This window comes from Phascolarctos cinereus, unplaced genomic scaffold (genome assembly GCF_003287225.1).
Source record: "Phascolarctos cinereus isolate Bilbo 61053 unplaced genomic scaffold, phaCin_HiC Scaffold_5;HRSCAF=322, whole genome shotgun sequence".
Classification (NCBI taxonomy): domain Eukaryota; kingdom Metazoa; phylum Chordata; class Mammalia; order Diprotodontia; family Phascolarctidae; genus Phascolarctos; species Phascolarctos cinereus.
Window position 1 is genome coordinate 102,478,073 of NW_027555958.1, and position 12,042 is coordinate 102,490,114.

Consider the following 12,042-nt stretch of genomic DNA (forward strand, 5'->3'; position numbering starts at 1 on the left):
AATTAGCAGTAGCAGAAAACATTTATTAAGCGCCAATTATGTTCAGATCACAATACTGGACACCTAAAGAGACGAAAAATTTGGTGATTAGCACCTACTCTCACAGAGCTTACAGTTTAATAGGGAGATAAGACAACAAAGAAGAGGTCTTGACATGACCTATTCCATAAGTGCACTGAAGAGGTACAACACAAAAGTCTGAGAGGGAAAATCATTACCAAGGATTACCAAAGAGAAGTTTAATATCTTCTGATCCATATATGTATTTTTTCATCTCTATGAAAAATGTTAAAATAACATCTCCACATATTAAAGTTTTCCTTCATGAAGGTATGAGAAAGGAAAAAGGGGGCTTTTGCAGGGCTCAGCAAAGTGTCTAGGAAGCACACAGCTTAACAAACGCTTATGGAGGATTAATATTTTATAGAAGCCTACATTTTTCAGTCACATGGTAACTGAAAAAGGGTAGTGAATACAAGATTGCCCTACATTAGTTGATTATAAAAAGCATTTGATTCAGTAGAGCAAAAAGCTCTCTTTCTAGTAAGATGTCTCCCATGCAAATGTAAAAATCATAAATGATTCCTGTAAAGATGTAATAAGAGAGGCTCGATTATTAATAACAGATCAGGCAGAAACAGTAAGATGTATGCTGAAAAATGTTTGCCACTGCTATAGATGATGTTTAGTGTACAGTTCAAATGGAAAAGGGTTTTCTTTAAATTAGGTGAGGTACTCCAGATGTTCATGTTTGTGCCTTATGTTCTGCTGACTTTGCATGAAGTGCTACAGATGGGCCAGATCTTCTTAAATGTAATCCGTAACTACTCTTAAAAGTTTGGTTTACCAACCTATTCAGGAAAATCCAAACAGATGAAGAATGTGTCTTAATCAGACTATGACAGGCAGTAACAGGAAATAAATTTGGAAAGTTGGATTGGAGTCGGATTGTGTGGGACCTTATACACTCAGCTGGGGAATTTCTGTTTTATTCTAGAGGCAATGAGACCTACTAAAGATTTTTGAGCAGGGGAGTGATAAGGTAATATTTACATCTTAAAGAATATTAATTTGGTAGCTGTGAAGAATGAATTAGAGAAAAGAGAGACTAGGGGGAGGGAGGTTATTGCAATGGTCCAGAAATAAGGTCCTGAACTTTGGGGTAGTGGACACATGAGAGAAAGGGGCAGAAGTGAGAAATATTATGGAAAAGGAATTAACAGGACAAGAAAATTGACAGGATGCGGATGGGTGAAGTAAAATTAAATATAACTGTGAATTTGTAAATTTGGGTGATCAGAAAGATGGTGGTAGTCTCAAGAGAAACAGAGAGATTTCAAAGAAGGGTAGAATGGGTTTAGTGTATTAAGAAGATGAATTCTGTTTTGGAAACAATGACTTTAAGACATATATAGATATAGATGTCCAAGAGGCAACTGGTGATATGGGGGCGGAGTTCAGGAGCTTAGAACAGAATACTACCTTTGTAGAGATGACAATTGAAACAACAGGAGATGGTAAGATTACCAAAAGAAAGAGGTTTTATACACAGAGAAATGACTCCATGAGAGTCAACCACATTTAGTGAGCAAGAAAGCTATCATGATCTCACAAAGGACCTCAGAGAAGGAGTCATAGGATAAGTAGGAAAAGAACCACAAAGGACCAGTTTTGCTCAAGTCAAGGAGAAGAGTTCCATCTGCCAAGATAAAAGTTTAACTTTTTGTTAATGAGCTTAACTCTGTCAAGAGGCAGAGTCTGGACAACCTGAGTTCAAATCTACTCTTAGTCACTCACTAGAAGTATGACCACAGGCAAGTCATTTTACACCAATTTGCCTCAATTTCCTCAACTGTGAAAATGAGGTTATAATAATGATCCTACCTCCCAGGAATGTTTTGAGAATCAAGTAAGATATTTGTAAAAAGCATTTATCACAGTGCCTGCCACATAATAAGGAGTATATAAACGCCAATTTCCTTTCCTTTCTACTTCTGAGAGAAAGGAATAGCTGAAATAATCTGAGCATGAGGAATGAGAAAAGACTATCAGATTTAGGAGTTAAGGAAACATTGGTCACCTTGGAGAGGCCAGTTTTAATCTAGAGCTGGTTTCAAAAGACAGATAGCAATAGGTTGAGAATTGAGGGGGAGGTGAAAATCTGGAGATAAATGAATACAGATGACTTTTTCCAGAAGTTTGGTTGTGAAAGAAAAGATACAGGGCAATGAATGACTTGAAAATTGTAGCAGAGTCAATGAAAAGTGTTGTTTCATGATAAGGAGAACTAAGCATGGCTTTGGGATCAGGAAAGGAGTCAGTACCTAGAGATCTACTAAGATGAAAGGGAATGACCAAAGGGGCAAAGTCTCAGAGCTGATAAGATCTGGGGCACAGAGGGTTACCTCTTCTTCAGAGACCTGAATCAACTAGCAGAGAAGAGGAAAAAAGAACAGAGATTTCGAGAGATGGAGAAGAGGGAGCATCATTAGTTGCAGTAGGAGTAGAGTTCTAAGAGGCAGAAGTAAGTAAGAAACTATATACCTCAAATGGGGCATGAGGAAAAGGGAGAAAGCATAGAAAGATCAAATACACAACTTTCCCTAGGATCTGCCTTGCTTAACTTCAAGCAGGCTGGGACAGATACAAGCTATACACTGAATTCTTTAAAGACAGTTACTAATAAGGAGGGCAGCTCTGCGTTGTGCAATTTTTGAATATTTGTTTTTAACAAATATTAATAAATTTTAACAAATGTAACAGATAAGAGCACCATTCCCGGAGGATTTATTCATTGGGATGCATGAAATTTGTTAATTGAAATAATTAATGTTCCTCATTACAATATTTAGCAAGGTACATTAGAGCCTATTACAGAGTTATTAAATATTCTACTCAGTAGGAATTTGGTATCCCAAATTTCTCTAGTTATAGATAAAGTCACTTAACCCTGGTTTGCCTCAGTCTCCTCATCTGTAAAATGAGCTGGAGAAGGAAATGGCAAAGTACCCCAGCACCTTTGCCAAGAAAACCCCAAATGGGGTCATGAAGACTGAAAAACAACAAAAGTCACAAATGGTGCAACAACGCTTGATTACTTGATGGCTTTTTGCCTAGGCTGTGGATTAGGCAGTCCAGTGCTACTCTTCCCTCTAGCTCCAGACTTGCAAGTCATTTTACTTTAACTAGCATCTCCAGAAGAGAGCTGACAGGAAATAAAACGGAGACTTACATGACATCAACCATTTCTCTTGGGCACTTGTTAAACATCCCCACCCAAGCTTGTTTGGGCAAGCAGGTTACAGGCAATAGCCAAAAGAAGGGGTAGGGAGTATCTTGGACTTCAGCCACCCTTCTGCTCTAAGGTACAATTCCTTAAGATCAGAAACAAGGTTCTTAAAGAGCCTTCCAACTAGATTCTAACACTTTTTCCTTTCTTGAAGTTTAATGATGATTGTTTAATTAGTGGTAATGCCATATAACTGTGGATGATAAAGGAATCTCCCTTCTCTTGACGTCCCAAAGCTGAGATTTTATACACTGCTTGCCAATGAGCAGGTCACATTTACTTTCTGGAACTCAATTCTGAGGAGATGGGGTAGATATGGGGAAAAGGTTCAGACTTGGTGGTCTTTAAGGTCCCTTCCAACTTGAAGTGTGTGCCTCTATAACAAGTTTATACATACTATTTAGATTTTATAACATTCATTCTACTTAGTGGATAAGGGAGTGGAGGGGGAGATAAAATACGGTGGATGAGGTAAAGGACTCCGGAAGCACAAATGTGACAGCTCATACTCATTTCCATATCAATTATCTTTTAAATTTAACCAAAGATCCTTTTTAAAAAAGTCTATAAGGCTCACATTTAATCATCCAACGTGCAAGTAGGCCGATGTCTTTGGATGGTACCTGGAGGGGAATAAAGCCTTAAGGCTGGAAAGGTTAGAAATGGTGAGGTTATATTTAATTCTAGAGGTAAACAGGTAGGTACTAGAGCTCCCTGAGTTTTACTTTTGAGAGATTTCAAGAAAGGCAGAGTAAATAGCTAACAAACGGCATTTACTTGCTTCTAAGTTTAGAAAATTTTAGAAGCATAGTCTGACAAACTGGAATCAGAGTTTATCTGGTCTAGAAGGTCCCCAAGACTAGAAGATGCTTATTAATAGCAATGTATAGAATAACAAAAGCTTGATTTGGCTTTGTTAAAATGTATGTGCAAACTTAAAGAAAAAAATTCATAGTACTAGTAAGTAAACTCATTAAGTAGAACAATTTAAGTGGACTTTGGAAGAGATTCTTACCTTATAATACAATGATAACAGCATCAAAAAATATCTGCAACTAATTTTATGATTCATCTCTTAAAGGACCTGTCTCAATTAGCTTTGATAAAAAAAAAGAATAATTCAATCTTCACTCAGCTTTTGCAGTTATAAAAAACAACACCTTGCCCCAAACTCCATTTTAAAATATAATTTCTTTCTGAAAATAAACAGCAAGGTGATACAATGGATAAACCACTATGCCTGAAATTGGGAAGACTTAAGTTCAAATCTGGATTCAGACACATAGTAGCTATGTGATCCTGGGCAAGTCACTTGATCTCTCTTTGCCTCGGTTTCCTCAACTGTAAAATGAGGATAATAATATTTGTAAAGTGCTTAACACAGTTCCTGGCACATAGTAGGCACTATACACATGCTTATTCCCTTCTCATTCCTTCTCTGAAAATAATGTATATGAGGTGGTGCCGGTCTTTCTGACTCCAGACCCTGTGTTCTATCTGCTGGACCACCTAACTGGCATATAATAATACTTTACATACAATTCTAACAAGTTTCCTCAAACCACCCATACCAGCTACATGTGGGGAGAAGGAAGAGGAAGAAGAGACAATGTAGACACAAGATTTCAAAAATTATGCTTATCTGGTAAATGATGTAAGATCTAAAAATAACTTGAGGGTGACACAGGACTTACAAAGTGCTTTTACATATAAGATTTCTTTTAGGCCTGCGGGTGGTTTTCCCCAGGTTCTCACCAGAAGAGGAGAGTGGAGGGGATGGTTAATGCTTCTTTCACTTTGCTCAAAAGACACAGAAAGTTATTAAGAGTTCTAACAGAGTTCTCCAAGGGCCAAGCTTTCCTTTTCTTCCCTAAGTTCCTTTCTGGGCCTTTCTGGGAGGCTGTTTCAGCTAGTTAAAGATGTTCACATCAACTTAGGAAGGGAAGTACAATGAGGAAACTGAAGCTGAAGTACTGAATGATGAAAGAATGAAAGGTTAAGTGATTTGATCCAAATCATACAATGTCAGGAACAGTGTTAACTTGTTTTTTTCTGACTCCAAACCCAGCAAAGTATCCACTAGAGTGACTAGACCATATTGACCTTCATTAAATAAATGTTTGTTAAACTGAAACAAAGTAAAACTAGGTGTAAGCAAGGACAGAAGCTTTGGCCTTGGTTTTACCAACACCTCTCTCTAACAGCAAACTAGTACTCCCATCTCAATCCCCTCCCAAATCTTACAGTATAGTGGAAAGTACAGTGATTCTGAAATTACAAGAGACTGGATAACTATCTTGGACTCAGCTAATTACCTTCAGGGTGTTCCTAGGCAAACCAATGAATTCCTCAGGGCTTCAGTTTTAGGTAAAATGAGGGGAGGAAGTAGTGTAAAGAAGACAGTAGCCTTTAAAAACTGACCAGCTAAATAAATAAATTTTCTTTCTCCTGCACCAGCCTGAACCTTCCCTTACACCCCAGGTCCAAGCTCCCAACTTCCCTGAACTGATCTAGGTAAGAACTCCACAAAAACCCACCAGAATTCACTGGCTTTGGAGAAAGTGCTCCACTTCCACCCAGGACTCAATGGACCCAGTTTCCACTCTTCTCCCTAACGACCTTTTGTTCTGTATGTCCCCACAATGAAGCTGGACTGATTTACTGTCCTGTTATAATTTCCATGCTTCCTTGTACTGGGTTTTTGGTACTCTGAACTAGCCTGAGCCTCCTTTATTAAGACAAGATGGTATTTATTTGATAATTTTAGATGGTTTCTAAGGTCACTTCCAACTCTACTTTCAGAACTACATAATTAAACTTTCTAGCCTTAAGTCCATATGACTTTGTTTTAGGATTCAAAATTGTTCCATTACTTACTTGAAAAGAACAGACTGTTGCCATAAATAAAAAACAATGTTTCTAATTGTAAATTTTCCTGCCCACTGTTTTGGAAAAAACTTGGTTAACAACCAACCTCTGGATCAGGGCAACTGAAAAGAATAATTAGACAACATTAACATCCAGAATTCTGCTTTCCATACTTTTCTCTAGGCAATAAATGATAATATAGTCTGAATAGATGAGAAGATAATGGGGAATGAGGGTGGGGGGAAGGCAGTGCCAGACTCTGATGAATTGTAACAGTAGTAATAATAGCTCACATTTATGTAACATTTTAAGCAATTTACACATCCCATTTCAGATACAGAACACAGAAATCAAGGTCATTTCCAGGGTGAAACCAACCAAATCAATCTATAAGTACTTTATTCAGTGCTTCCTGGCTTCCAGGCACTGTTCTAAATACTGGATGGAAGAGGAGCAATATGTAAAAGCACTGGAAAAGCAGGTAGGGCTTTAATTGTAAAGGAGACCAAATGCAAATAAAGCAGTTTACATTTGAACCTATATGTAATAGGGGGCAGGTAGGTGGCTAAGTGGATAGATAAAGACCAGGCCAGGAGTCAGGAAGAACCCGAACTTTTAATCTGTCCTCAGATACTTACTAGCTGTGTGACCTTGGGCAAGTCACTCAATCTTGTTTGCCTTAGTCTGCTCATCTGTAAAATGAGCTGGAGAAGGAAATAGCAAACTACTCCAGTAACCTTGCCAAGAGAATCCCAAATGGGGTCATGAAGAGTCAGACATGGCTGAACAACAACAACAACAATATGTAATAGGGAATGCTGGAATTTACTAAGGAGAAAGAGAGTATTATAGTCAGATTATAGTTATAATATATAGTCAGATCTGGGCATTTGGAAAATCACTTTGGTGGTTATGTTGAAGAATTAGAGTAGTAAGAGGCTTGAAACAGAAGAAACCACATATAGGAACTGGGTGAAAGAAAAACACTGGAGGCTTCAGTTAAAGAATGATGCTATTGAAGTCAACATGTATTAGGGGCTTACTTTGCACACCGTAACCATAATGATAGGAGGGAGTGCATATTCAGTTCGTTAATCCTCTCTTTTTCTATTTTGTTAAAGTATGTTTATAAAGATATCATTTTTCCCAAGGTGTTGTCTCTCATCATGATCATTTTCTTTTATATATTCATTGTTTCTATGAAGCCTATTCATTATTTAGGATTTCCTTTTTAAGTCTCCATTTGGGGTCCAATTCTTGTCTGTTGTCTCTGAAGCAATTACTATTTTTATTGTGTTATGGTCTATAAAAGATGCATTAACTATTTCTGCCTTTTATTTTTAAAAAATATCTCTGTCCCCTAGTACGAGGTCAATTTCAGTCAAAGTTCTGTGTGGTGCTGAGAAATAGTTCTTTTGCTATCCCATTTAAAAGATACCATAAATCTTTTAACTACAGGTTTTTTCAAAACACTGATTCATCTTATGGGCAGGATATCACCTAGTTCAGTCCATAATGCCTCATGCCTGCCTTTTCACTGTTACCTCCACTTGACTTCTGCATTCACCCTTGTCTCCTTATGTATATTTAGAAAAAAAAATTCTTACTGGTCTCTCAGCGGTCATTTTGTGACTGTTGCTGTCCCTGGCTGGTGCCTTTATTCACTTCTGAATTCTGTTGTTTACGGTGTTTGAGAAGTAAAGAATCTCCAGTGGTCCCCCCTCCCCAAATGCTTGAAACACCTCTTTATTGTTGAACAGCCACCTTTTTTCATGTACTGTTAAGCTCAGATGTGCAGGGTAAGTCATTCTGAGCCCCATTATTCTTCAAAAGACATTGATCCACATTTCCTCCATTTTCTGGCAGGTGCAAAATAGTCTTCTTACTATTTAAATTTATTTTCCTTTCTAACTGAAGGTCTTTCTCTTGATCAGTTGCAGAACTTGTTTCTGAATCGAATTATAACCAGTATGTCCTGGAGCTTGCAGCCTTAGCCTTTTTTTTTTTTTTCCTAGAGCCAGAGGACAAAATTGCTTCTGTTCTTAAATGTTGATTTATCTGTTTACCTTACAGGTCTCTGAGTTTTCTTCTTCTAGAGATCTTTGGCACTTTCAATATCCACTTCCACCCTCTTAATTTTTCTCTATTCACTTTTTAATTTTGTCCCTTCTGATGGTGGTGGTTTCCCAGGACCCCAGCAATCTGCCACACCAAAATTCTCTGCCTCAGGTGACTTTTGGGTGTACAGAACTGGCCTGGGCTGAATGCTGTAATCTCTCCCTTAGGCCTAAGACAAATAAATCAACAAAATCAATATATGAATGTATTGTATGATACATCTGTATACAATACATTGTATAAACTGTATAAATAAAAGAAAAAACTTCCAGAGAACCCTGTCAGCTCTAAATCTATAATCTTATCAATCCTGTCCAATATCTGATATAACCATACACCATCTAAGTTTGGGGTAGAGGGGAATCAGAACCAATTAGGTTCTCTAGTTATTTTTTTGGCCTTGGCCAAAATTTACTGAAAGCAACTACTTAGGCCTAGGCACAAAGGGGTTACAATTTCTGTAGGGAGGAGGTATGAGGCTGGTAAACACCCAAAAAACAGCCACTGACTTGAAGTATTTGTAGTAACTAAGCCATCATTAATTACACTGCTTCCCAACCAATCTCAAACATTTATTAAATGCCTACTATGTGACAGGCACTGGGCCAACCAAAAGACCTTAGCTTTTGAGCTACTACACCTGTTCTGCAATTTCAGACTACAGTATGAGATGATTAATATTAATGAAAAGAAAGGTCCTTAACATTTCCAAGTGGGTAGAGAATAGACGGAAAGTTCCATCAACTGGGATGGTTTAGGGTAGGAGTCCCCCCATTTTCGTCCCTAAAAAGGTTTTTTGTTTCTTTTTTTAAACAGCCTGTTTTAGAGTAGCCGCTTTTACCCATTTGCTGTATCCAATGTTTTAAGATTCTCTAGCCCTCCCCCTATCCCACTTCATTAGCTCACACTGTAATAATTTCTTTACCTTGGCCATCCCTCAAGAAGTCACCTAGTTTTCCATAAGAAAACTTGGTACGCAACCAAGTGTAAACATACCTGACAGCTAGGGTTATTTTTTCTTAAATCCATAAATGCATCTAGCTATGAAATCAACCTATTAAAATCTCTCTCCTAGATTTTTTTTCCCCAAATGTTCTGAGACATGATTCAAGTCCAAGGGCTGCCAGGCCAGGCTGACCATTCATTACCAGTTAGTGGCTCTGGATGAAAGAACAAACAGAACTTTCTAGCTAAGAAGCGCCGCCCTGTCGGGACAAGCTGATTCAGACCGGCCAGGAAGGAGGCTATGCGGCTTCGGCTGCAAGGGGGGGTGGGGTCCCCAAGCTCCAAACTCCAGGCCTTTCTCCGGAGCAGGCAGCTGCCCAGTGCCCAGACAGGGGATGGCGGGCAGTAGTTGCTGGTAGAAGTCTGATAGGGCCTCCTCTTTCCGTCTCCAGTAAAGCGTTACGCGGTTGCATCAGGCCCGGCGGCGAGGCGCGGCCCATGCCCCGGCGCGGCCCGGCGCGCTCGGGCGCACATGGGGAGCTGGGTGAGCCTCTCGCAAGCACGCGCGCCGCTGGGCTAAGCGCGGTGGCAGCGCCAGGCTCCCCCGAGACCGCCCTTGGGGCCTCTCTCCGCCGTACTTGGGCAGCGGCAGGATGCGCACAGCGGCCCCGCGCGACGTCCCAGCGGCGCCCGGCTGCCACATCGATGGCTCCAACAAGTTGTCACCAAGCACACACAGCCACCTTCCCCCCGCCCCGCGCTGCCCTCCCGCCGCCTAAGGGGGTGAGATGCGGGGAGAAGCGAGGCCTCCGCGCCGACCCCCTCTGCGCCCAGGGCTCCCGTCGGGGAAAGTTAGCGGGCTCGGGAAGCTCACCTGACCATGGCGTCCGGCTTCAGCGGCGCTTTCCCGCCCGCGCGGCCGCTGCTCCCGCTCGGCAGCTCCTGCAGCCGCCGCTGCCCGAGCAGGCCCTCGCCCGCGCTGCCGCCGCCGCTGCTTCCAGCCCGGCAGGGCACCTGGATGCTCCCCCAGGGAGGAAACGGTCGCCGCGCGGCAATGCCCGGCCGGCAGCCTTGGGGAGCGCGAGGGGCCGGGGGCTGCTGCGCCCAGCGGAGCTGTCTGAGGACCCCTGGCAACCTCGTGCTCATGGCTGGAGCTGCAGCCGCTGCCGCTGGTGGCCGAGGAGCTGAGAAGCCGAGGATGCCGGCGCGGGCTGCTAGAATCCTCCGCGATGCGGTGATGCCGCGGTGATGCCGCGATGCCGCCGCGGCCGCTGCCAAAGAGAAGAGACGCCGCCGCTGCGCCAAGTTACTCAATCCTGGGGCTCTACGCCGGCTGGGCTGGGCTGGGCAGGGCGGAACTCTTGGGAACTCAGGAGCCAGAGAAGCCGCAGGAAGCGAGCGGCGCTTCCTTCTTAGGGGACCAGAGGCCAACCCCTAGAGGGCACTCCACCCAGAAGTGGACACGCCTGCCAGCCCCGAGCTCGGTGACTCCCCGGGAGCTTGCATCGAAGCACCTGCCCGACCCAGCTCTGGCAGTCAAAGCTGCCCAGACCCTAATTCTGAGGGCGTCACCTTAGGGTAAAATATAAAGCAAAGGAAATACTGGTGCTGATGCAAATTCCCTTTGCAACAAAGCACAGTCCCTTTAGCTGGGGCTGTTGGCTCCTGTCTACTGCTGGGGCTTCAAATAATAAAGGAAAAAATTACAAAGTAGTAAGTATCCAGTTAGCCCCAGGCTTTTGTGAAATTAACCTGGGATTCGCAGACTTCCCAGATTTCTAGGAATCTATGAACTCAAATGGGGGGGGAACACATCCTCTATTTCATTCAAGGGGGTCTCAGACTGGCAAAGGAGTCCACTACACAACATGCCTTAATCTTGCCGGATTCCTTTCCTATCTGTCCCACTCCTTGTCCCAGAACAAGATTTTTAAATCTCCAGGGTTTGGTCTTTTTGCAGTCCTTTAGTCATTTGACTGTATCTGCCCAGAGTAAGATTAATTTTACTCTAAAAATGGAATTTCAGAATCTAAATGGTACAAAATCTGAAGGGAAACTCCTCTTCTTGAGATAGTCATTGCTAAGGACTAATAAATAATATTAGATTTTGTTGAACTTTAGAGGTTGTGAATGTAGTTGTCCTCCAACTTTATGCTTCTTTTTAAGGGCTTTATAGCATTCCCCTAGCACAATATTTTAAAATTAATCGCATGCCTGTTCCCTCAAACTTTTGGAATCCAAAGCAAGGTTTTTACCTATTAGCCTAATGAAGAGAGACAGAGAGAGAGACACACAGAGAGAGGAGACAGATAGACACAGAGAGAGACTCAAACTCCATTTCCATAGTTTTTTGAAGTGTCTCAAGCCTAAGAGACAGAAGTCCTGGATAACCCATAAACTGGACTCTCAGATTCTAATATTGAACAGTAAAATTATTTTTAAAAGTTGACCTTATGGCTAAATTATCATTAATGAAGCCAGGTTACTAAAGGCTAACTTTCCATCCATAGTCAACCAGTAGTTCTTTCAATATTTAGCAAATAATTTTTAATTTGGCTGATTCTGCTTATGGAAACTTAATCTTTTAAGTAAAGAACATCATATAATGTGTTAAATATTTGGATACTGAAATTCAAAAACATTGACTTTATTTTATTCCAATAGATATATTCATATCTTTCCCAGTGTTTGAAATTGCCTGTTGAATGACTTGCAAATGTTTTTGAAGGTGAAGAGTATAATAAGTGATGCTGGCATTTGTGGCATTTCCTTCCAATGATACTTGCAATATCATTTACTGGTATTCTTACATAGAAGCAACT

General features: G+C 41.3%; 1 protein-coding gene across 3 annotated transcripts in view; it reads right to left on the minus strand.

Moving 5' to 3' along the window:
• Nucleotides 1-10,653, minus strand: part of MTHFD1L (methylenetetrahydrofolate dehydrogenase (NADP+ dependent) 1 like) — a 220,970-nt gene extending 210,317 nt beyond the window's left edge. Inside the window, exon 1 of one of the 3 annotated variants that reach the window (XM_020986602.2) lies at nucleotides 10,095-10,633. In XM_020986602.2, the coding sequence (XP_020842261.1) occupies nucleotides 10,095-10,366 (272 nt within the window). In that variant the 5' untranslated portion in view covers nucleotides 10,367-10,633. Of the gene's footprint in view, nucleotides 1-10,094 lie in introns of all 3 variants that reach the window. The other 2 variants (XM_020986603.2, XM_078155074.1) reach the window with 2 other exon arrangements.
• Between the last annotated feature and the right edge of the window lie 1,389 nt (nucleotides 10,654-12,042).